This window comes from Sturnira hondurensis, unplaced genomic scaffold (assembly GCF_014824575.4).
Source record: "Sturnira hondurensis isolate 20B ecotype Veracruz unplaced genomic scaffold, ASM1482457v3 Scaffold0014854, whole genome shotgun sequence".
NCBI classification, from domain to species: Eukaryota; Metazoa; Chordata; class Mammalia; order Chiroptera; family Phyllostomidae; genus Sturnira; species Sturnira hondurensis.
In genome coordinates, this window is record NW_028087485.1 from 1,318,192 (window position 1) to 1,344,671 (window position 26,480).

General features: G+C 45.5%; 1 protein-coding gene across 25 annotated transcripts in view; it reads left to right on the top strand.

Moving 5' to 3' along the window:
• Positions 1-26,480, top strand: part of ABLIM1 (actin binding LIM protein 1) — a 265,125-nt gene that overhangs the window by 78,393 nt on the left and 160,252 nt on the right. For 23 of the 25 annotated variants that reach the window (XM_037063836.1, XM_037063839.1, XM_037063837.1 and 20 more), the window contains exon 1: positions 8,781-9,090. The exons of the other annotated variants lie outside the window; for them this stretch is intronic. In XM_037063836.1, the coding sequence (XP_036919731.1) occupies positions 8,847-9,090 (244 nt within the window). In that variant the 5' untranslated portion in view covers positions 8,781-8,846. Of the gene's footprint in view, positions 1-8,780; positions 9,091-26,480 lie in introns of those variants that run through there. 25 annotated transcript variants of the gene reach the window in all.

The window sequence follows — 26,480 nt, forward strand, 5'->3', positions numbered from 1 at the left end:
TCACTCTATGTAAATTATGCCATAATTTCGTAAAAGAAACAAAATTAAGGGGAACAACTGCAAAGTAATATGTGTAGTAGTATCCTGGTACTGGTTAAAGATAAACATATATATATATATATAACATATTTATCTTTAAACAAAGATAATAATACAAAGATAATAATAATAATAATAATAATACAAACAAAAAATCATAGCGTGGAGAAAGGACATGCTCCTGTATTTGTGGCAAGGCAGAAAAGTGCTGAAATTTGCTGCTGGACGTGCTGGTACTATCCTACCCTCAGTTGTGTGGGAACACGTGACCCCTTTTGCAGCGGTTGATAACAGAGAGGCCATAATTAAAATGCAGTTTTACAAATGAAAAGGTATGGATCTTTTCTGTGAAGCCTTCCTGTGCTTCTAATCTCTCACCCCACTGCCTTCCTCTGGCACCTGAAATAAATCGCAGCCCTTGGTTTAAGCTCGGTGGGTGGGAGGGTTCACACCACAGGCTGCTGTGACTGAAACATTAGGTCCCAGACTGGCGGGACCTTCATAGCAGGGCCTGCGAACGTGTTTTGGTTTGGTTTGGTTTTTGGTGGGGGGCGGGGAAGTGGCGAATTTCTTTCTTAATTAGTTGCAAATGTTTCAAACTTGGGAGATTTCACATGAAATTCTGAACATCTGGCAATGCTTGGCGTGCATCCCCGAACAGCAGCAATTGCCCGGAGCTGCCTGGTGCTTCCCTTTTAAGCGGAGCACACATCCCACCTCTCGCTGGGTTGCAGGCCCAACCTACCGCCTCAGTTGCTGTTTTGATTTCTGTTTTTCATCCTGTGATTATTTGAATTTACAGCCTTTGAATTAATATTTATAGCGCCCTCCTATGTACTGGGAACTACTAGAGACTTTAGTGAATATGTAATACATGTGCTATCACTGTGTTGGTTTTACCGAGGAGGTCGCCAAGGTTTCAGGAAGGGAAGAACTAACTCACCTAGGTAGTGAGTAGCACACCCAAGGCTTGAATAAGGTTCTCATACTCCAGAGCCTGTGTGCGCTTACCCACCACATTGTTCTTCTCTGTGTGTTTTTACCCTTGGTTTCATCCATTCCTTAGTATTTCTCTCTCGGTAGTTGTGTTCTTGTTGGTTTCTTTATGATTCATCTTGATAGAATAATCCCTGGCCTCCAAACTCTCTTGATTTTGCACCCCCAGTGGTAAGTGAATAAATGGACTTTATGTCTGTTATTTACTGATCGATAATACACTTGCACTACATTAACATAATGTACACATTTAAAACATACACATTTAGAATCTTAAAGAAGGATATTTTTTCTTCACATTTTTATTGTTGTTCAAGTACAGTTGTCTTCCACTTTCCCCCCACCAATCCCACCAGCCATCTTTGAGTAAGCACAAAGAGTGCTCAGCACTCTTGATCCTGCCCCCCTTTGGTTTTGTCCATGTGTCTTTTAAAGAACAAGATTTTATGTTTATGAGCTAGAATTTTCTTTTAACACTGAAATAAACTATCTTTAAGGTATTGAATACTGTATTTTGGGAACCAGCAGACAAAATAATGCCTGAACAATGATACTTCTGGAAAGCATCTTTTGTATCAGACTCCTAGCTTTGTGTCCAATAAACTGTCCCTTCCAGAAAAAGAATGCAGTAGAAGGTCACCAGGTCAGTCCAGACTATGGAAAGACAAGAGAACGTCTTCTCTGGTTAGAAAAAGAGTTGTGGCCACATTTAAAACACTGTGTTTGAACACCTTCTACAGACCTGAACTTCAGATTAGCCAAAGGCATCTTTTGTTCATATGAAAGCCTTGGGTTTGCTTTGGGGGAGTTTTGGTTCTCTTCAAACATCTAATTCTGTGGGTTTAGTTTCGAGGGAAGCAATGTCCCCCCGGTCTCAGTTTCTCGATCTGAGGTGTGGGGGCTCTGTGTGGCGTGCACCACCATGTCATCGCCCAGGGCTGCACCGTGGGGGACAGATTCGTGGTTATAACGTACTGGGAAGAAATCAGGTGCAGGAGAGGCTGTTAGTAATGAGTCGGCGTGAAGCACATCGGTGGATTCCTCCCAAGACTTTCCCCAGAGTCCTGACACTCTCAGGAAAGAATGGCAATGAGCAGACTCTTCGGAGGCATGTTTTGTGCTTACTCAAAGAAAACGCCATGTTATTCCTCCAAAGAGAGTTGTTCAGTTGTATGTGGATGGATGGGTTCTTCCTGCCGAGGCTCATGTATGCTCCCTGACCCCTCTTGCCATAGTCACGGGTGATCCGAGGAAAGCTTTCTTCGGGAGCGGCCTCCTTTTGGGTTTTCTTTTCTGCCTTACCCTTATTTACCTTTAAATCCCCTTATTTTTTTTCTTCAAGATCCAAATCAAACATCATTTTGTCCATCATCCCACCTGCACCAGGCTGACTCAATCTTTCACTCTCATGCACTTTCATGATATCAGCCCATGGCCCTGAGAGCATGGCGTGGGGAGGGGGACACGTTTCACACCCCCCCCCAGCAGACTCCTTAGAGGGCAAAACGTTTTTCATGTGCCGTTGTTGGGAGTATACTAGGAATACACAGAACTCTCTATGTAAATTGTGCAACACAAGCCACTTCTCATTCTGAAACACGTTTCCTTTCATACCCAGGATCTCTAAACCGACCCCCGACTTCTTACAGCTATACCTGTGCACTGGGGTTAGCGGGCTGCACTGCAGTTGGGCTCATCCCTGCCCGAGTCGCCCGCTAATTCACGGGCTCTGTGAGGGCACCTAATTTATTCATCATTAAGGCAGCTAGCACCTGGCCTGTCGTATTGTTGATGCTCAGCAAATGTTTGTTCACTGAAGACGGCTCTCTTAAAGGGTAGAGAAAACCCTGACGCTGCTTTTACCTAGATCTCCTGTTATATTCCTTTTGTACTTTACATATTTCTTGTGACTGTAAACTCCCGGAAGTTCCTCTTTGAAGTCAGAGTTGAAGTGCAGAGATTAATGATCTCAAGAAAAGACATACTCAGGAAATAGATTATTTGGGTGTTTGACGTTGTCTAGTCAATTGACAGTAAACATGAGGTTTGAGTCGTGGCTCTTCTGCCTTGAGACGGATGAATGATACCTACTTTCCCCTGGGCCCTGGGAAACACTTCCGCTGCGTGTTTTCCCCTGGGGGCCGTGGAGGGGAGCTGCAGCAGCCGGGTACCCTGCACCTGCTCCAAAGCCAGCACCTTTGTCAGCAGAGGTGGGAGAAGTGCTGACACGGGGGTTTCTGGTCGCCACTCAGCTGTTCATCCCACCAGCAAGACTGGCCTGTCTCCTAATGACCGACCACTGGGACAGCTTCCTGTGGACACAGCTGGCCTGGCCTTTCAGGCATGTGCCTGTCACTTAGTGCCTTCCAGTTCAGTGGCACTTAGATACTAAGCTCTGGCCAGCAGGAGGATAATTGCATTCTACAGCTGTGTAGGTGGGAATAGTTCTCAGACCAATTGGTATAGAATGCATACATTTTCCTCTTCTGTTAGAGCAGTTCCTAGTGACGGAGTGTGTTTTGTCTTCGATAGCCGACCCTTAGCCACATAGTGGGTACTCATAGTTCACGGTCGCTTCTTAATGAGAATCGTCGAATTCTCTATGAGGCATTGAACACCTAGTGCGGGTAGAGTCCAGTGTGAAGGAAACAGGTGACCACAGCAAGACTCCTGCCCTCCAGAAGCCTATCACCCAGCAGGGGGAATGAGACCGTCTCCAGGTAACCGGATGACAAGGCAGGATAGAATGAATGCCACGGCAGAGCCGCTGTTTGGGGACAAGACAGGAAAAAGTTGATTCTAGAGGGAGTGACTCTGGAAACCTTGAAGGAGGAGCAGCTATACAGTTGAGCAGCATTTTGAAGGACGGGTAGATTTTTCAGAAGGCTCAAATGGGAGGAGATGAGGAATTTGGGGAAAAGTAAACCTGGGATGGATTAAGGATTGGGAAGTGTGGGGTGTGCTGAGGTTGCCGAGAGGTTTTGGCTGCTGGGGGAGACCACAGCCTGGTGAGCTGTGATGTGTGGTCAGTAATAGTTGGGACAGATTCATGGGGCAGCCTTGTCTAACCTACAGGGTTTGAGCTGGGTGGGGGTGGGCAGCTGGTGCCTTTGATCCTCCCCCAGCAAATTTCCATCTGCGGCTGCTTCCCTGAAGGCATTCCAAGCGTGGCTCCCATCGCCATTTGGAAATCCCGCCTATGGAGAGTACCATCAGAGGGTAACCCGAGCCCCTTGCTGTCTGTTAAACTAATTATGCTTTGGTCCTCAGAGTGCCTTGGTGCTCTCAATCCTGACTGCTCAGCAGATTTCATGTAGTATCTGAATTATTAATGGGGATGATATGGAAGAGGGGGCTTGGCTGCCTGTTCCATTTTGAGCAGGTCTTGGGCAGGCGGCATTACGGGAAGAGAGGCAGCTGCTTGCAGAGTGAGTGATGGACGAAGCAGGCCTTCCAGAGGAGCCCTACCCTGACGGGAGCCTGTGCCAGTGTGCTCAGAAAATCACCGCCTGCTTCGGAGGGATGGGTAAGACCCCCTAAGCCTTAGGCTTTACTGAGGAGAGGCCCCAGGTTGGTGGTGCAGGTGAAGGGCACTGAGTGTAAGCCTTGCTGGCGGCAGGAAGCAGGCGCACCTCCCATGGGCCAGGCATCCTGGTCAGAACGTCCCGCTGCGCCCTCCCACTTACACCACTGCTGTTTCCCCACTCGGTCTGTTCTGCTCAGCAGCAAAAATCATCCTGGGTATCATGAGCCATTGCGGATGTTTTCAATGGGCTTGCTGAGTTCTTTGTTTGCTCATTTCTGATTAAAATAAAAACTGAAAAGCAAGTAGCCCCATGGTCACTGAGGAAGCCACTGGCTATAAATTCAGACCATTTCCTTAGAAAACTAAATCTCATAAAGATTCAAATTATAAAGGTGGTGATTTTTCTTCCTTAATTTTTAATAAGAGGCAGGTAGATCTTAAATCATCTTAGCAGATGATTTAAAGGGGGGGGGGGCAATGACATTTGTCTGATTTTTAAAAAAGACCCAAATCATTACATAGAATAAAATCAAAGAAAAGTCCCAGTCCATTTGGGGAGAATTTCTGTGGGGATCGACCTGTGACTGGAGAATTAAGAGCGTAATTAAGGCATCATCCCCTGAGCACTCTGTAGCCCCCCAATGCCTGCCTCTGAGGTTGGGGTTCATTTTATTATTGGGCTCCCACGGTAGGCAGGAGTAGAGGGCTCAGGGCCTCTTGATGTGGGTTGAAGTCCTTTGGTGAATTTGCCCGATGATGGTTTCTTTTCTCTGTTTTTTTCATAGAAGAGCTTGTTTTGGTGCAGTGGAACTGTTTCTGATAAAATATGCAGGCCAGCAAAACCCTGGGTGAAAGTTAAGCATTTGTGTTTAGTATTGGCTTTGGAGCGTAGTGCACAGTGATACCTTGTCGGACAGCCTCATCCACTGTCACAAGAACCACTACTCTGCTTTCTAAGTGCTGTGACTGTCCCTTTATGTGGGCTGTGGCTGTCCATGCGGGAGTGGGAGAAATGGGTCCCATGGTGCTTCCCTAGGGATCTTCTCCATCCTGTGTGTTCATGGCCGAAGAGTTGGCCATCAGGCAGACAGCACTGGAAGCATAGTTTTAAGACGGGAGGCTTGGCCTCTGCTGCATGGTGACCCTGAATTTTGTGGAAGAGAAGAGTTTGAGAACTGCAGGTGCCCTGGAAAGGGGAACTCAGTTCATGGGCGCCCCTTGTCACTGCTGGCTCCAACCCCTAAGCACCCAGCATCTGAACCCTTAACCCTCTCCACCACCTGAGAAAGCAGTCAGCCCCTCGCGTTTACCTGCAGTCAGATTGTCTTTAAAAGCAAGCAGACCTTGCCTTGGCTGGTGTAGCTCAGTGGATGGAGCACGGGCCTGCGAACCACACGATCACAGTTCGATTCCCAGTCAGGGCACATGCCTGGGTTGCAGGCCAGTTCCCGGTTCCTGGCAGGGGAAGAATGAGAGGCAACCATATACTGATATTTTTTTTTCTCTCTCTCTCTCCTTCCCTTCCCCTCTAAGATTAAAGATAAATAAATAAAATCTTTAAAAAAAAAAGCAAGCAGACCTCTGCTATTGCATCAGCCTACTTTATAGCAGACTCTATCCTGAGCTAAAAATCACAAGTTACACTAAGCTTACATATAATTCTTTTATTGGAGATGAATTTAAATTTATACAATTACTCCTTAACTATATATATATGGATGTAGAGACTTGTCCAGTAATGTTGGGGTGGCCTGAATATGTTCGGCTCATAAAACAGCCGAGTGCTAAGGTAGAGTTGGTGCTATAAAATCCATTTTAGTGGGCAGTTTAGGGACCAAGAAGGCAGAATGGCATAGTCACGGAATAGTCACGCTTTGTCCTACTCAGAAGATGCTGGATTAGAGAACATGGTCATCTCATCCAAGTCCTGCGTCTGTGTGTGTCGGTGTAGACCAGAGCCCGTGTCCAGAGTGTCTGCATCCAGCTTTTTTATGTAAACCCATATGTGTGTTTCACAAACAAGCCAGGGGAACAAATAAGCAGACAGAATTGCTCATGTCCTCACTTTGCAAAGAGCAGAGCTATAAGAAGCTAACCGTGTGAAGAAGGAACTAATCGTGCAGGGCAGAGGTTCCCACACTGCAGTGTTTATTACAGAAACGTTCTAGAAGAACCTAGTGGGTCTGAGATGGGCCTCAGGCATCCATATTTTAAACAAATTGATTTAGAAGCCATACTTTGGGAAACGTCAGTAAGCTACCTTCCATTGTGTACCCTGAGGCTCCTCGGAGCAGACACCCAAGCAGTAGGACACGTGTAGAGTGTTCTCCCTGCTTCGTAAACTAGTTTCAGAGGGTGACATTCGAAGGATTATTCCTGGGGGCAGTGCTGGTACAGGGCTTAATTCCTAAAATTTGAGAACAGGAATTTCACCGTGTGACTGAGGTGAAATATGGGGACGGCTCCCGTGTTTCCACTCTCTCCAGCCCCACCCGGGGCTGACGCCTCGGGGACAGAGCGTGCCCCTCCATTCCCGCTGGGCTTCCCATTGAGCCAGGGTGATTCTAGCAAATTTGAATTCTCTGGTCCTCGACCTCTGTTCTTGAATGCTGCATTAAAGATTAGGAGCTAGCAGCCATCGAAGTAGGCTATGCTTTCTGGTCTTCGTCTATCTACAGTAGTCTGTCCTTGGGCCCCACCCCTCAAAGAATCTCATTTGAGGGTCTGAGCTAGCCCCTCTGATTTTGTATTTTTCCAAAATTCTGTACAAGATTCTTATGTGCCACAATATTTGGGAACCACTAGGCTAGGCTGTCTTAAAAGGCCTTCCCAGCTGTATACTTCTATTCTGATTAAAATATGCAAGAGTTTTAATGAAAGGAAAATTTATTAGACTATGGGGGAGAATGAGGGAAAAGGTACAGGGAATAAGAAGTATAAATGGTAGGTGTACAATAGACAGGGGGAGGTTAAAAATAATATAGGAAATGGAGAAGCCAAAAAAACTTACATGTATGACCCACGGACATGAACTAAGAATGGGAGAATGCTGGTGGGGGGGGTTGCAGGGTGGAAGGGAATAAAGGGGAGAAAAAAATGGAACAACTGTAATAGCATAATCAATAAAATATATAAATAAATTTTAAAAAAGAATACAATAGCCAAAGACAGAAAAAGGAGTATGGGTTTATTCACTCTGACTCAGGACTGCTGTGTGGCTATAGACTGTCTCATACTGTACTTGACCTTACTGAGTGATGTCAGAGGGTAAGTACCTGTTACCAGAGATGACCTTTGTGTACCAGCACCCTAATCGCGTGAGGGTACTGACTGCTTGTAAATCTGTGAGCACACACAGTTACCTATGTGGTAATTCTCTCTTCATCGTATGATTCTGCTAGAGTCTACAGTAGCAGGGAACCACAAAACAACATTAAAGAATATCTTTAGTGCCCTGGCTGGTGTGGCTCAGTGGATTGAGCATGGGCCTGCGAACCAGAGGATCGCAGTTTGATTCCCAGTCAGGGCACATGCCTGGGTTGCAGGCCAGTTCCCAGCAGGGGACGCACGATACATTGTGTGTCCTTGGTAGAGGCAACCATACATTGATATTTCTCTCCCTCTCTCTTTCCCTTCCCTTCTAAAGATAAATAAATAAAATATTTTTAAAATCTTATAAAAAAAGAATATCTTTAGTGTTGGATTAATGGAATGAGGCAGAAAGACATTCATGGCATGAGAGGGAGGGGCTTCATTCTAGAAAATGGGAAGGATTGGTCACCGTGGCAGGGAGCTGGATTTGTTGCTGAGGAACACCAGTTGAAGCTGAAGAACTTTGAGGTCTTTGCTCCGTGAGGTCTGAAAAGAAGCTTCAACACGTGAGAACTTGGCTTTACTACCCCCGCTATTTTGATTTGCATTTTCAGTTTATGCCATCTAGTCCTAATCACAGTACTCTTACCTGCTAGGAATATTTGCCGGTGAATTCTTTTAGATACTGCAGCTATATCCTTTCTCTTGCTCTGAATTTCAATCTGGTATTTGAATGTGTATTCATGTCTCCGGCTGACACGGCCTTGGGTTCCTGGTAGCAGCTGTTTTTATGCCTGATCACCTTCATGTAGGAGCCCTAAGCTCTTGAGGGTAATCACTTAAATACATCTTCCTTAATCTTCTTTGCTGGGCAGTGAGAAAAAGACACAGTACAGAGCCTGGAGAGTCATAGGGAAGCACAGCTGCTTAGCATCCTGGTGTCTGCCCTCATTTCTCTGTACCCCATGCCAGGATGCCTTCCTTGCTTGGTTTGAAGTGCCTGGGGAAATTGTGCAGCTCGGAGAAAAGCAAAGTCACCTCCTCTGAGACAACCGGCACCAGGGGTTCCTGCAGGAGGAGGCTGGTTGTGGAGGATGTGGGCATCCCTGGGAGCCCCCGCCCCTCAAGCAGGCGTGACACCATCACCCACCTGTTGTACCTGTACCCTGATGTCTGCTGCACTTCCGGGCACCTGGCTGGCAATGTTGATCTTCTGGGTGAGTGAAAGAGCGTGCCCTGGACTCTTCGTGTGTTCTGATTGGTTTAATAATAAAATGCTGTTGAATCCTTCCTTCAAACTGTATTCTTCAAAGGAAACACTATTCTTAATATATCATTAGTGGCAAGGGTGGGAGGAATTTAGCTACAGAGCTAAATTCTGTGGGTATTTTTGTCCATGATTTTGTCATCTTAACAACAAATGCGTTTCTTTCCAAACTTCGTACTAATAATTGTCAAAATAGGAAGTGTGATGGAAAAGAAAGATCTCTATCAATAGATGCTGTTCTTTTATATGATAAAGGGTGAATGGAAGAGAGATTCAGGGCTGCAGAATGGCATAAGTAAAGAATGACCTCAGTGAAGTCGAGGTCGAAATTGTGTCCCTGCCTACAGAAGGCTCATCTTGTGAACTATTTCAAAAGAAAGGGTTTATAAAATTGAAAGAACTTGTTGAGGCTTGTTTTCAAAGAAGCTCAGTGAAATGTGGTCCCTCATCCCTGTGCCTGGGAAAGAAGTAGGGAGAGCCCAGTCTGAGGACAGAGCAATCACACCTGAGAGCTTTTGGACTCTGAAGTTGGATTGGTACCTTTATTGATGGTGATGCCACCTACCCAGCTGCTCACTCCGTGTCCAGATCAGTACCAAAATGAATACAGAAGGCGGAAGGTTACTATATGTAGTTCCCACAAACATGCGAAGATGAATCAGTTGAGCCAGAAAGCAGAATATGTGCCACCTTTGACAGCTGGAAAGGAGGGCAGGACTGGATTAAGGTTAGGCAAGGCAAGGTCATGAACCTATACTGGGGTGCTTGGTTTTGTTTAGTTTTTAACAGCTGTATTGAGATGTAATCCCTATACCATACGATTCACCCATTTGAAGTATATAGCTTAGTGGTTTCTGTATAGTCACTGATAAGTGCAACCATCACCATAGTGAATTTTAGAATATGTTTATTGTCTCAAAAGATACCACGCATCCTGTAGCTCTCACTCCACCCCCACCCCAACCTCTCCATTCCCACCTTCAGCCTTGGGAAACTACTAATCTATTTCTGGTCTTTCAGGATTTCCTATTTCACATGAGTGAAATGATAGAAGAGATGGTCTTTTATGTCTGGCTTCTTTCCACTGGCATGTTTTCTAGGCTCATGTATATTAATTATAGCGCGCATCACTGTTTCATTCCTCGTTACGGGTGAATAATATTCCATTGTACGGATAGACCACATTTTGTTTATCCCTTCATCGGTTGATGAACTGTTTCAACCTTTTGGCCGTTGTGACTATTGCTGCCGTGAACATTCATACGCAATTTTTTGTGCGGACATGTGTTTTCAGTTCTCTTGGGTACGTACCTAGGAGTGGAATTTCTGGGTTATGTGGCCACTCTAGTGTTTATCCTTCTGAGGACCCCCCGGATGGTTTCCTGAAGTCGCTACCCCTTTTTACACTCCCACCAACAGTGTACAAAGGTTCCAGCATCTCCACAACCTTGCCAACACTTATTCTCATCTGACTTCTTTTATTCCAGCCCTCCTAGTGGGTATGAAATAGTATCTCATGTATGGCTACACTGAGCTTTGACTGGGACAGGGAGGGGCTGGCTGGCAGATCAGGGCTCAGGCAGGACGGGGTAGCAGTCTGACAGAGGTGATGCTGACAGTTTCTTGGCTCTCTCTCCAACAGTCTCTACTTTGTCCTTTCAGAGGAGAAAAGAGCGGGCATGCGGAAGACACGGCATCTTCCCCTGGCCCTCCCTGAGCTGCCTTGTTCAGAGCCAGCCGGCTATGCCTACTGCACTTGAGGGCACCTCTTTCAAGTACCAGTTCTGTATGCTGGCAGACACCTAAAATTCCTTTATTGAGGAAAAAAGGCTATTGCACAATTAGGGATAAAAACTAAGCCTTCGATTTCTCCTGGAGCTATTGTGAATGAGTTCGGTGCTTTTACTGAATACTCTTATTGAAAGAGATTCAAATCAAACTCTTTGGAATGAGCTGTTGATGTTCCTGAAAGAGATAAGGCCTGCCAGTAGGAGAAAACAGGAAGTCAGGGGGGACCAGGTAAATAGTGGCTGAATGAGGGTGTGCTGAACAAAGGCTTGTCAGTAGTTTCGATCGCGAGAGAACAAGAGAAGAAGCAGTTCAAAGTGAGCCCTTGGTAAAGGACAGGGTAACCATCACCGAGATACCCATATCTTGGTGGAGGCAGATAAGGAAATCTGGGGGATTATTTTAGTGTGTGGCTTCGGGTTGGACATTCCAGAATGTAAGTCCCAGCTCTTCCACTTAATAAATGTGTTATCTGGGGAAGTTAATATCTCCAGGTCCTAGTTTCCCTATCTCTTAAGGTATGCAAAGGAATGCACACCTCATATGATTGCTATGAGCCTAAGCCATAGTTTTCGTGAGGCCCCTGGATGTACAAACAATTTGAGTTGCTCCAAATCGGTGTGTCAACAGCCCAACCTTGGCCAGTCATGGGAAACAGTGATTGTTCACCAGACTCCCCGCTTAGACTTGCACTGGCTCCCGGCCCTGAGACAGCCCCATTGACAGGAACCCTGGAGCTGTTCAGGGCATCTGGTCCACCTGCTACCTGGCACAGGAGAGATGTGGGGGATCATGAGAGAGAGCTCTAAGGAGGAGGCTGGAGTGTTTTGTCCAGACAGTACTGCTGGCCCCAGCTGGTCCTAAGAACGGGACTTAGGTAGTTTTGAGGAAGGTGTGGTCTGGGGCAGGCGCCTGCTTGCCAAGGTCTAAGGGAAGTATTGATTATGAATATTAAATAACAACGTGTGTATCAATATCAGTAGTATAGCACACGAGGGCGTGCTATGCCAAGTGCTATCTAATTTTCCCCCTTTATTATTCCACTAAATTTTAGCTCCAAGAAAAACAATAGCCCCGGTCAGGTAGCTCCATCAGTTAGAGCATCATCCTGATACACCAAGGTTGTGGGTTTGATCCCCAGTCAGGGCACATACAAGAAGCAACCAATGGATGCATAAAAAACTAGAACGACAAATCTGTATGTGTGTGTGTGTGTGTCCCCTTTCTCTCTCTCAAAATAAAAACAAAAAAATAATTTATTCTTTTTCAACAAATAATTATTTCCACTGGTAGCTCAGTGGAAGGCTGGTTTGCCTTTCACTGCCGTGACACAATAGAGGCCCAGTGTTTGTGCTGCTGGGCCCAGGACTGTAAACACAACACAGGAAGTGGGATGCCCAGGAAGTCACTCTGTGTGCTTGGAGCATCCTGTTTAGGACAGGTGCTTAGAGGATGCACACCCTCCTGCAGTCCTGCGTGTTCCTGTGCTAGCAAAGCTCCCGAGTACTCGGGAGCAGCTCCTGGCAGGACACTCAGGGTTATTTGGCAAAGGCCTCCTGCAGCTGCCAGAAAGACCTCAAGATGCTGCAGCTTCCTGTTGTTGTCTGGGGTCCAGCTCCCGTGTGAGCTGTACGGGTCACCATGCTTTTGTGTCCCCTTTGTCATGTCCAAGACAGCCCTGGGGGATTGATAGGGAAGGAGCGGTTTTCCCCATTTAAGAACAACAACAACAACAAAAAGGAATTGGCAAGAAGCTGGGACACGAGATGAAGTAAATGTATCAATGAACATAAAAAGTAGCTTCTGTACATGGATGTAATTCTCTCTGATTATGGGTGAGCACCATTCTAGAACAGTCCTCATTCACCAAGGGCCTGCTATGCCAAGTGCTTTCTCACTTTCCCCATTTATTATTCCCAATAACAAAGCAAGTACTCCTTGCTTTTAATTCTCCTTTTAAAAATGAGGAAACAGAGGCATACACAGTTAAGAAACTTGCCGAGTCACATAGGTCGTAAGTGGAACAGCTGGATTTGCACCCAGGTTGGCCTGACACCCAAGTTCCTGGTCTTAACCATGATGCTGTATGGCCTCACCCAAGGACAAGTTGTCCATGAGACCTGCTGATCATGGGCACACTTAAATTTGTAAATAGTAGTACTAATTAAGTACTTTAGCTACTCACATTTAAAAATTTGCTTATATAAAATAAATTGTCGCCCTAGCTGGTGTGGCCCAGTAGATGGAGCACCAGCTTGTGAACTGAAAGGTCACGGGTTCAATTCCTAGTCAGGGAACAACTGGGGAGTTGGGGGCATGTGAGAGGCAACCGATTGATGTATCTCTGACACATTAATATTTCTCTCCCTCTCTTTCTCTCTCTCTTCCCCTCTCTCTAAGAGTGAATAAATAAAATCTTTTTAAAAATAAAATAAAATAAATTGTTTGTGCCAGGAAAATTAGCAAACGTTTCTTTTCCCTGGTTCATAAATGTAAGTCTCTGCACAGGGTTTTCTCCTCACCCAGCTTAGAGTAAGTTTTTGAATCTGTGTTTCTTTCTGTCCTTCTTAGCTTTTGATTCTAGTACAAATGAAAGAGCATATTTAGGCAATTTCCTTCTTGACAAATAAACAAGAAGAAACTGGCACTATTGTCAAAAGCCCTAAGGATATCTGGGAAGGGTTCAGTGATTATGTTGTTAGCTGAGTTCAAATCCCGAAGCAGAATGTTCTACACTAGAGACCAGGGACCCCCGTAGACTTGGCGGTGCCCTCCCTGGAAGAGCAGTTTGTATTCCTGAAGATAGAAAGGTGATTTTGCTCTGGTCCAAGCACCTTGAACCAGCATACCAGGGGGGTGCTGTTCAGTATACCCCTAGGGGTTGTCTTCACTTGGGGTGGTCTCCCAAGACCCAAATACTCAGATTTACTATATAGCTGAGAGAACGAGAGAATCTCATGAGGTTTATACATTGTTGTTTCTTTTTAAAACTGGTATCTGTTGATTTTAGAGAGGGAGATAGAGAAAGGAGAAAGAGAGAGGGGTGAGGGGGAGAGATTGTTTTGTTGTTCCACGTACTCACACACTCATTTGTTGATTCTTGTATGTGCTCTGACTGAGGATGGAACCTGCAACCTTGGTGTGTTGGGGTGATCCTGAGCTATCCAGCCAGGGCTACATCATTGTTTGAAGTTCAGCCAACCTGTTTTGTTGTATGTTCAGAACATATAACACTGTAATTCTATAACTTTTGTACGTTCCTTTTTATCCCATTTGCTATCACAAATCCCAACCCCATAGATCAGAAGTGAATGTCAAAGGGCCAGGAAGATCTTGGACACTGTGGGCCAAAGGCCGAGAAGGACTCTGTTGTCCACGGTTTGATGAGCATGGTCCTCAAGACTCTATGGAGCTGTCCCAGAACATCTTCCCTGTGGTGTCGAGGGGTTACGGTGGGAAAACGTCTTTAACACTTTGTAACCCTCAGACTCAGTGTTTGAGTGAAGTGTTTGACCCAGTTGGGAAGAATGTGTACCCCAGGGAGATCTGGCTCGGAGGGGTGTCTGCCTCTCCTGACTGGCGGCTTAGATTGGTGGCTGTTCTGAGCACAAAGGAGTCACAGGAATCCGGGGCTCAGAGGGAGGCGCACTCCCGTAGCCTCTGCTGCTTCAGCGCACCAGGCTGCCATCGCCACGTCCAGCGTGCCAGGAGAACAGGGTCCTCAAAACAGTGGTATCACTTTGATTCTTATCCTGTGAGCATGGAAATGACAGGTGGTGGACAGTTTCTTCTAAGTCCAGGGAAGACAGAGGAGAGAGATTTGAGATTTCAGCTGTGCGGTAAAGCATTAGAGAGATTGCATTTTTCTTTGATTTGTAGTTATCAATAATCCCTATTCACTTCCCCAGGTCTCCTATGACATTAGTGTGATCACATTTCCCAGAAACATAGTTTTAAGCACTTGATAGTCAGGCCCTGTCTTTGTATCAGGTGCATGAACCCACACCAGACTTTTTGGTCACCCTGGGCCCTCCCCGTACGTGCTGTACTGCCGCCTAGCGCACCCCTCCCCATTCCTCAAATAGCATTCAGCATAAGCTTTTCCTCTTCTGGCCAGGCTCGCCTCACGTCCTGGCCAATCTTGCTCTGTGCTTCACAGTATCCTGCGCATGGCGCTGTTAGAGTCGCCTGTTGCTCAGCCTCTCTCAGCACACTGCCAGTTCTTCTCCGAGGGTCCAGAAGGAGTCACTTGTTCCATGATGATGCCCAGTGTGGAAATAGGTTGTAAGTGTGTGAGTTTATGAATGAGGGGGGATGTTTGCAGGAATCGAATCACCTTGTTAGAATACAATAGACATAATGTTGTCTCCCTGTCTTCATATAGCTTGAGGCTTGGAGAAGCAGTGTGATGCAGTGGCTGAATTCAGTACTGTGGGGTCAGACTACCCTACCAAGTTCAAAGTTCAGCACCACCCTTTTTAGATGTGTTTCCTGAACACTTTACTTAGTAGCTCTGAGCTTCAGGTTCATCGCATGTAAAATGCAGATAACACTGCCTACATTGTGGTGATATCATGGGGACTAAAAGAAAGTATAAATGTAAACCAAGAAAATAAAGTAGCATTTAGTAGGTTCTCGATAAGTATTTTCCTCTTTCTCGCTTCTTCTCCCCACCCCAAATGTGCAAGAAGCTAATTAAATGGTTAAGCAATAAATACACATTAGTTTTCAAAGGAAGAAAAGGTGACTTGGGCCTGGTATAGTGAAGGAAAGAGACAGTAGGACTTGATCTGGAAAACAAATAAGATTTACCCATAATATGAGCAAAAGGAAAATAGCTCAATGATATGGGCACAGGAATTAAAAAAGCAGAAGGCAGGCATCTTTCACCCAGTCCCGTTGCCTCAGTCCGCTGGGTCCAGCCTGGTTTTGTTTTGCTTCTTTGTTTGCATTTATTTATTTTTCAGGCCCAGAATGTGCACAAGTAACTGTTTTCCCAGGAAATGTTCCCATCCAATTTACTTACTTCCTTGAGTAACTATATATGCAGAAAAACCCCATTAGTTTTAATTAGGTGCACTGAAAAGCTAATCTTATTTAAAGCCAGAGGCTAAGTCCAACTAAGTTTATCATTTGGCATTGCTTTTATCCTGGCTTTAAAATTTTTGATTTTTAGCAAGAGTGGCTTACATTCACAGAAACCCCTGACTTAGCACCATTCGATCCTAAGGATGCTGGGGTAGGACCCAGTGCTTATGATTCAAGACTCCTGTTAACTTAGTGCCTCGGCTGTGAGTCTGGAATGGCCCTGGCCTGGGGCGTGCAGGCTGCCCAGGGGAAGGTGGCAGAGCCTGAGTGCTGTTGGTGCAGATGGAGAGGTAGCCAGGAGAGCAGTGGCGCTTTCCCAAGGCCCCAACATAAACCTTCACAAGGCTGCATACCCAGCATGCCTTGCTGGGAAGGGGAAGGGAAGGAGAGAGGGAGACAAATATTGGTGTATGGTTGCCTCTTGTGTGCCCAGGCATGCACCCTGACTGGAAATCGAACCGAGATCGTTTGGTTTGCAGGCCCGTGCTCAGTCTACTGAGCTACACCAGCCAGGGCTATGTTTAACTTTTTGAGGACCTTAAAAATCACTTCCCCAGCCACTACATTATTTTGCATTGAAATTGCACTTAATGCAATTTTGAATTAAGTCAAGCTATTCCCCAAAAGTGAAATAACCAGTTTTCATTAAAATGAAAAATCCCAAATGTACAGTCAGGTCTATTTGCATCCTGTATCTAAATCTTCAAAATACCTTGTATCCCTACAATGTAAAAGGTCTGCAGACATGATATGTAGAGGAAGGTAGGACCGTTACTGAGACATTGGTTAGCTGGTTTCTTCATTCGCACTGCAGTTACCTTACTGTAGCCCCCAAGCTGTGTCTCATTGCTGTGTAGAGATCTCCCCCCGCCCCATGTTCTGGAGCCATAGATAGTGACTGAGATGGACCAGAGCACCCGAGATGTTCTGACCCACAGTGCCCAGAAAGATCCGGCTCACGAAGGTTCATGTGCAGTTCAGCGGAGAGGGGAAAGTCTCGGGACATAAAACGGGTCCCCGTGGAGCAAAGACGGGCTTGGGGAGGAGAGGCAAATAACTGGGGCCGCTGCCAGGACCCAGCCCTCTCATTTTCTGCCACTCATGCCCCGGATCATTCTGTAAGGTCATTTCTGACATCACTAGAATATTTTGGGGGTGTTTAACTTTTGCTCTCCTTGTCGAACAAAGCCCAGTGCTGTTCCATATCACTGTTTTCTCTGAAGTGCTATCATGTGATTCCAGTAGGTAGCTGGGTATGTTCGTCTGTTATCTTTTCCTCAGGCCAGACTCGTCCCTGAAGGGCAAGGTCAAACCCGGTGCCCACTCGGTCGCCAGCTCTGCTGCAGGGAAACTGACTACTTTAGTAAATAACTGCCGAATCGAATTTTTGACAGCATCAGTTGCTCCAACATTATCATTGATGGGAATACCCTGTGTTGTTACTTTGGTAATGCTTTACGTGAACTTGATCTAGCACAACTCATGGTTCAGTTGGTCTATTTTAAGGGTTTAAAGAGAATACAAGCAGCTGCTTTCCACACATTTTTTGGTTCGTTTCTTTAGATACCAGCAGCAGTCTAGCATTGATTTTCTGTCTGTAGCAGCTAAAGATGCTAAACCCAACCAACTTTTTGGAACTCTTCCTGCCTTTGGGGAGGACAGCATTCTGCTTGAAGCTTTCCTCTGTCTCTTTGGCTAAATGACATTCGTTCCTTCAAACCTGTGTAGCAATTTCTCAGTATCTCTGACTCCAGTCCCCTTCTACCTCTTTTCAGAGTTATTTATGTATTTGTGCTATTTGCCCTACTAGAATGTAAACTTATTGAAGGCTTAACCTAGGTATCTTTGCCCTGTATCCCATTGTGAGCCCCCTAGATGTGAAGTTTTATGTTTTATAGATGCTCAGTAAATATTTAATTAATGAATCAGCAGAAATTTATTTCTCTTTATTCTTCCCTGATTTTGCCCACTTTGCTTTTAATTGTGTGACGTTGTGGCTTCATGCTGTTTTTGTGGCTTAGTTGCTTTGGTCTGTGTGTAAATTTAATAGCCACTGAAGCATATTGGTGAATGCTCAGTGCTCTTAGTGTGTTTTATTCAGGAAGGGAAAATATATTGTGTAATCCAGATCCAAAGCCGAGAAGAATTTAGGTGCTAAATATTTCCCTTCCTGTCTTCTCTCTAGTTTCCCCAAACCCCAACCAATCCAATACATATGCAAAGTGTTTTTTATCTTACCTGGGAATGGTGAGAAGGGAGGAAGGGAATAAAACCACCTTCTACACCTCTTTCAAAAATATACCCAACTTGGCATGTGGCATACCTTACTAGCCCAAGCTTTAGTTGACTTGCAGCAATGTGTACCTGTTTAAAAATGTATAAGGAGAGCCCAGGTACCTATGTAAATACAATGGAATATTATTATAAAATGACTCCTTTCTATAGAGCTTGATAAATGTCACGAATCACATCCTTTCCCATAAAGCATCACTGCAGGCTTAAAAGATGCCTGGGGCATGTTTTGTCTCTGCAGCAGTTGTTACTTCTGATCCCTGTGACCTGTTAGTCCAGGGGGACTCACTTACATGTTTTAAAGGAGGAAGCACTTTAGCACAGAGTGTGTGCAAGCAAATTCCATTGTGTTTGTGCAATCAAAAGATTTGATTAATTATTGATTCTCTTGAGAAAAAATAATGTATCCTGTCAAAGCGTAGAGTTCTTTTTAGAATCTGTGCCTATGATCTGAAGTAGGGGACCATTTGGAAGTTTATCCATGCATCGAGACAGATTTTTCCTTTTTTTTAAGCGTAAAAATGAGTGACTGAGACTCTCTTTTGTATGGAACTTCCCCTCCAAAGAAGACCCTGAGACAAGGATTCAGGGGCATGCCATTTATTTGATCCCTTGAAACATTGAGAAGGGGATGAAAGCTAATGATAGGTGAATTAGCAAACCAGGTACCAGTGTGGGCAGCCCAAGCTCAAGTGATTGGAAGACAGTGGAGAGCCTACGTCAGGGGTATCCCAGCCAAGGAATGAGGAAGCAGGGGTATTTGTCCACCACCTGCCCATCTGTCACTGGTGGAAAGCTGCTTCCACTCACTCATTGTGATGTTTCTAGGAATCGGACTTGACGTGTAGAGGTGAATGCAAAGGAGACATGAGCAATCAAAGAGGGAGGAATACACACACAGTGCACAAGAACACCAGGAGCTCTCCTAGGAACCCGGGGAAATGCCAAACAGCCAGCTGGGTCCCAGGAAGCCTAGAATTCCAGGCTGCTCCAGGACCATCAGTACAGTTTTGGGGAATGTCTTATTGTCCTCCCTTCCAGTTGGCTTCCTCTGACACACTCCCCTTGGAATTCTTTGCTGGCCCTGCTTGGTCTTTTTGATACATAAAAGTCCCTGCCACTGGCTGGGACTTTTCTCTGTGTCTTTTAGTTTAAAGTCCCAGGCATGAAAACCTAATTGGCCCAGCCCATCTTTTCCAAGATAGGATATGAGTTATGATAGGATATAAAATATAAACCCTCTGATGTCTGGTTTCTTCCAGTCCCCTGAGTCTACGAACAATTTGGTCAGCCATGGCCAAGGCCAGAAGTCATATGGCTCAGCGCCCACTCAGAAGAGGGACAGATGGGGTCAGAAGAAGAATGGAGGGGGCAAGGTGCCCCCGGGCCTACCATTACACCTGGGCAAGACTCTGTGTTGATAAATAAGTCTTGTCATGAAGAATTCCAAGGCACTTTTATAAATATGAAGGCTAAATAACTAGAAAGGGAAAAAAAAACCCTCTGTGGCTATCCTCGGGACTGGTGTAACATCCTTTTTTCATTCAGCAACCTTTCTGGAGGAGAGATGCTATGGAAATCCTAGACATAAACAAATTAGCAACAATTTTGACTCTTGCATTAAGAATGTGAATATAATCAGTACAAAGGTAAAAGTGTGTCATCTCCCTTTTCTTAAAGAAACCCCCGAGACAGAGTTGCCTTGTGATGATACCCTTTGCTTTCCCAAGTCCAAGGAACATGAGTTGAGGTAAGAAAGCAGTATCCTCTCTCTGAGGCTTAGAGTCTAAGCAAAGGAGAAGCGACTGGGTGATGTGATTCGAGACCCTCTATGAGATGCTTGGAGTAAGGATCCTGGACAGCCTGGTGCGCATCTCTCTTCCTGCTGGGACACAGGGGCAGCAGCACTCTTGTACTTCTCTCCTGCCCACCTCCTGGTGTTGGTTGGTAAAACCTGGTGTTGGTTGGTAAAATATTGTTTTCTTCTTCCTCGCCTTCTTTGTTCCCAACGTTGCCATTCTCTTCTATCCCCATAATGCGGCCATTGAGATATCCATTTCCTATTTCATGGAATCCACGGCTTCCTCCTTGGCCTTTTATTACAATGGTTGCATGCCTGAGTTTATTTTGACTTGTCTTTCAGTTGGCTGGATGTTGTCATGATTTCCTATGGAGAGTTCGTGGTGTAGTATTCTGAGCACCTTTTGGTTCTGTGGTTTGCCATTGCCTTTATGTCTGATCGGCATTTTGGCCAGGTGTCGGGGTCCTGAGACATGCACTTCCATTCCCTCAAGGCTTCCAGGTATGGCTGCACTGACTTCTGTGCCTCAGCATTGCCCTTCAGAAGTCTGAAGTCAGCCTGAGTTTGTTTTCTTTCTTTTTTAGATTTTTTATTTATTTATCTTTAGAGGGGAAGGGAAGGAGAGAGGGAGAGAAACATCAATGTATGGTTGCCTCTGGTGTGTCCCCTGCCGGGAACTGGCCTGCAAGCTAGGCATGTGCCCTGACTGGGAATCGAACCGCGATCATGTGGTTCGCAGGCCCGCGCTCAATCCACTGAGCTACACCAGCCAGGGCAAGAGTTTGTTTTCTTTTTATAGGCTATAGGTCTTTTCTGACTGGATATACCAAGCATGGCATCCTTTGAAATTCAAAAGCCTAGGCTGGAACTTAGAGCCAGCATTCTGTGTCTGATTTTGCCAAAGTACTATCCCTATACTCTTTAAATCTACAAGTTGAAGCCTATCTTCATTTCAGAGAAACTCATGTGTGTTAGATCTTTGAGAACTTTTTTCTGCCTCTTAGGTTCTTTACATCTAGGACATGAGTTATTCTGCGTTCCTTTTCTTTTTTTCTCTCCTTGGTTTTCTTTCATTATTTTAGGCTCTTCCTTCTGCATTCATTGAGATTATCTCAAACTTTGTTCCTCATTAGGGATTAGATCATTCCTGGGTCCATTCTGTTATTAGATGTTTCAGCCATTACTATTGTAACTGTCTTGTTCTCAGCTTTTATGACTTATTTCGATAACCCTTTTTCTTCATCTCATTCTGTTGTGTCATTAGCTCACCCTTGAACTCTTTAATTTCATCACTAATTGAACATTCTGCATCTCTGACTACTTCCTTTCACTGTAGTCACCACACAGAAGCCAGAAAGATCCTGCGGAAATGACACTCAGATCCCGAGACCCTCCCTGGGTCTTCCCACCTTATTCACGGCAAAAGCCAAGGTTTTGCAATGAACAACCCTCAGGGCCCTACCCCCTCAGCTCTCTCAGCCACTCCTGCTCTCACTGCCTGGAACACCCCAGGGGAGCTCCGGCCTCACGATCTTTGCTCTTGTTGTTACTCTGTCTCGGACCCTCTTGCCTCAGATATCCATGCGGCTTATTCTCCCTCCACCTCCAGGTTTACCCACCTGGCACTTTCTCCAGGAGGCCACCCCAGCCACTCACTTCGAACCACGCTCCTCCCCCAACGTGCTCTGTCCCCCACACGTGCACTTTTCTCCCCAGGGTTTATTGACCACTTTCTATCTTGCATTGTTGTAAACTGATGGAGCAGTGAGACACTAAATAATAATAGTCATCATTACCCTTCCTGGCACTCCTTCTTGGTGCCAGGCACTTCCGATTTCGTACAGAGCGTCTGTCACCCTCACCCCATCCTGGGGGTGCAGTTTACAGGGCCCAGGGCAAGAGAACGTGGGGGCACCTTATGCAATCAAAGTGCAGGAATAAAGTGCCATTAAAGGTGCTCAAATATAAAGCCGTTGTCCTGAATAATGTTTTAAATTATTAACAATTATTGCATGTTTACACTGCGTGGGGCCCTATTAAATAAAATATAAAATCATTTAACTCACACGTGGAATCACTGAGATTACACAGCGCATGTATCATAGGTCGTAGGTACACACGTGTTTCATTCTCTACCACCTCCCGTCAACGCTGTGCCTGTGGCTGCCTGATGAGGAAGGAAGGACTGACAGGAAAGAAGCGGGTTTCCCTATATTTTCCTTTCCTCTGTATCATCCTTTTTAGTGGAAGTAGTTGGCTGGTACAGGAAGTAGCGTGGGTAGGAGAAGAGATGATAGAACTTCCTCGGTCGTTTGTGTTCCCTACAACACTGCTGGCTTCTTTGTGCATTCGAAGCAAACGTTCTGGTTTGAAGGAGACGGACCTGTCATCACCCGTGTTCATTCAGTCGTAGTGTAAAATCCTCACCTTTGAGTCTCCCGGAACTCCCACGCATCGTGGATCCCCTGGAATTCTGTGCTCATGGGGCATCACAAACACTCTACGTGAATCGGCAGCAGGAACAACATACAGCAGGACACACATGTCGCATGTATCTTGTTCCCATTGTCCCATTGGCCTTCACATACAAAACACAAGTTCGAAGATAAAATTATTACAAATTTCAATATGTCAACAGTGAAGCACCAAACTGAATGGAGGGCCCTTCCGAGCACTGGGCCTTGTGCAACGAACGACACAGGGTGCTTGTCTGTGAAGCCAGCTTTGTCCACAACACCACCTCCCAGGTGGAACACGCCGTTGCCGTTCACAGATGAGACCATTGAAACACACGCCCAGAAAAAATAGTCTGCCCCGGGGCCCCGAGCCTGAGGCCGAGCCGGAACCCAGATGCCGCTCGTGCCTGACCTGGCTGCCTGTGGGGCCAGGTGGCAAATGGACTAACCACTAAGTGGGAGGTAAGACACTAGGCTTTTGACCTATTTCTAAGTAACTGTGTAACCTTGGACAAGTCTGCCTTAGGACTTTAGTTTTCATCTTACATGTGTGTGAAATCAATGCCCATTTTCTCATACAAGGTATAGTTTTTCACAAACCAGACTAGAGTATTGTTTGCATGGTCCTTTTTCTCTTTGTACAAAGAACTAGGGAAAGTCACTGAGGCATGTGTTGGTGACAATGACACCTTCCTGTGGAAGCAAATGCAGTAATGACTATGCACCCGAATGCAGACTTTGGCCTGTCCCTCAGATGAAGGCTGAAGTGTCCGAGGAAAATGAGAGAGACACTATTTTCTGGGAGAGTGCCGGGGCATAATCAGCATTGTAAGGCTGAGTGAGGAGAGCAAATGAAGGCTTCGTAGACCTTGCAAACATGCTGTGACTTTCCCCACCCCCCCAAAATTGTAATCGTCCCTCTACATAGACCAGAGGAATGGTAGGTACTCCTTGAGAAGTAGTAGTCATGATGGATGATTGAATCACATCTTAGAAGATTTGATATGGGAGCCTTGGAACACTGCCTTCTCCTGTCCAGCCAGCAATGAGCCCAGCAGGCCAAGGCGATACTGTCCACCTGACAGGCCTATTATAAGAAGTCCAAGAACTAACGAAGGATGAGGAACCTGGGAGAGAAGATTGTTTTACGCAGATAACGCAAAAATGCAACACTTCCAATGTGCCAGGTCCTTCAGGATTGCCAAAGAAGTCAATGTATTCAGTGTATCTTGACTCAAAAAGTGTGCGTGTGTGGTTGGGAAAAACGGAAGGGGACCACTGTAGACGGGAAGGCTCAACAAAACAAAATAGCTTTAAATTCTAATAAACTGGATTCTTCGCTTGTGTGTAAAGTGTAATATTGCCTCTCTAGCTGTTATAAGGATTACACGAGGTGACAAGTGTGATGGGACTAGCATGGAGGCTGACACATAATGAGCAGTCTGTAAATGATGCCGAGGCGGTAGTGAGGGGACTTCATAAAGTGACTTTGTCATTAAGTTCCTTCTTCAGCTTCCTTTCTCTCCAAGGTGAACTACTTATTGGTTTGCATCTTAGCAAATGTTTCCAAGCAGTCACTACATCACTTTATACATGGGACTGAATTTATTTTTAATTTGGTTAAGTCAGGTTCTCAGATCAGTCTATTTGACAATAAAAATGAATACTTATCTAATGTTTTGACTTTCTACGGTAAGCTGCAGACATTAATTCCTTAGTAGTCATCAAATATTTCATTCCTTCTTTGTGCCTATTAATATGTGATGGAGATACTCACATGTGATACCTTCCTCCAGAGAGCCCACAATCTCTTACAAAAATAGATGGGCACATCCTTCATTGCTGTATCTTCTCTCCTGATATCTTAGCCTTCATTAGTTCTTGGACTTTTCAAGGTTGGCGAATAGCATCATTATCTTGGCCTGTTGGGCACATCCTTGGCTGGGCAGTAAAGAACATCAGTGACATTTAAATGCCAGAAAGATGGGTGTATTGTGAAGGAAAGCACTGCATTTCTAGATGATAGAAAGTGACCATTTTTCTATTCTGATAACTGCATTTCTACATAGGAAATATTTTAAAAGGATAAAGCTCATAGTAAACTTAAAAAATGGTCAGCAACTTTTATCTTTTCCAAGATAATTCAGAGCTATTTCTGTACTTATGAACTTCTCATGTACCTAAAATTAGGCTAAAGTTGGTGAAACTTTCTTTGCTATCAGAAGGCTCTTTGAATTCTGATTCATAGGTTCTAGCACACTTGTAAGAAAATGGCTTGTTGTATGCGCTATGCTTTCCAACCTTAAGCGGGTTATTTATAGGGAACATTAAATGTGCCTCAGGAAAGTTATGTCATTCTCTCAAGCTGCAACCTGTTCCTCAGAAGTGGCTTCTGAGAAGGACCATGGTGAAGTTTTGGATACAGATATAAAATACTTCTATTATATTGTAAGAACTCATGGGAAAGAACTTTGCCGGACATTGATTCTGTGAGATTCATATGGAAAAAAATCCTAAAAAATGATCGGTTCAGGACCAGAGAGTTAGCATGGTCAAGCGGGCTCAGACGTTTCAGAATTTTTCTGGGACTGAAGGGAACTCGGGAGCCATCACTCCCAATAAACTTCAGTAAGACCGCAGTGCCTGTTGGGATGTTTGTAAATCTCGTGTTCATTCAGCTCCTGTTTCACGGGCCAGTGTGCTGGGACGGTGGGCCTCGGTCACTTAAGGAGCTGGCTGCCGTGCACATTTCATCTCCAGAGAATCTGAGGCATCAGACCTTGGCTGGGGGGCCAGGGGTCTGCACTGAAAGCCCCCCTAGCATTTCTGTCCCTGGAGGTCTGCAGACTCAGCTCTCAGGAGCCTAGAAGAAGGTGAAACCATCCTTGCCTTCGCAGAGCTCACAGCCTAGTTGTGGACCCAAAGCCATCGCTACAGGAAGATAAACCAGTCGGTCCATGCTGCTTAGTGTGCTGTGTGTGAGATGCACGTGGCTGTCGTTCTATTCTCTTTACCAGGGAAATATTTAGACGAATAAGCGTAGAAACTTCCTAGGCCCGTTAGACACTGGACACGCACACACCGACACAACTCAGTATGGAGGAAGGAGGTGGTGTCGTTGGAAACAGATCATGGTGGATTTTGAAACTGATAGCTCAGGTTCAAGACTAACCACACCGCTGCCCAGGCTCATCCTCTTCAGCAGGGCCTTCAGCATTCCCTGTGACCGCCACCCCGGGTTTAGCTTGACCTCCTCCCTGTATGCCGTGAACAATGAGCTACTTGATACCGTCTTGTCCCATGACCTCCAGTCGGAATGATCATTCCCCCTTTCTTGCTTGGCAGCCCTTACTTGCCCTCCCCTGCTGGAAGCCTCTCCTGGCTCCCTGTTGGGCTCAGTGCCTTCCCAATTTCCATCTTCCATCTTCCATCTTCGCCCCTTCCTAATTTCCTTGAGAATATTGGCATATATGCATTCCCTGCACTAGATGGTAAGCAGGTCCAGGACAGTGCTTTCTTCTTTTTTTATTTTTAAAGAGCAGCTTTTTAAAAAGATTTTATTTACTTAGTTTTAGAGGTGGGGCGGGGCAGGGGAAGGAAAGAGAAAGAGAGCGCGAGAAACAGCAATCAGTTGTCTCTCTCATGCTGCACACTGGGGACCTGGCCTGCAACCCAGGCACGTGCCTTGACTGGGAATCGAACCGGCAACCTTTCAGTCCGCAGGCCAGCCCTCAGTCCACTGAGCCGCTCCAGCCAGGCCTCTTCTTGTTTTTTAACTGCCAGCTCAGAACTCGGCATACAGTGGATACTCCATAAACATCTCAGGGAGATGAATAGATGTAAATATTAAACAGAAAGCAAACAAGGAACTTGTTCTTGAGTTTGCTTTTAGCTGAATTCTGCTAGAAAGGATGT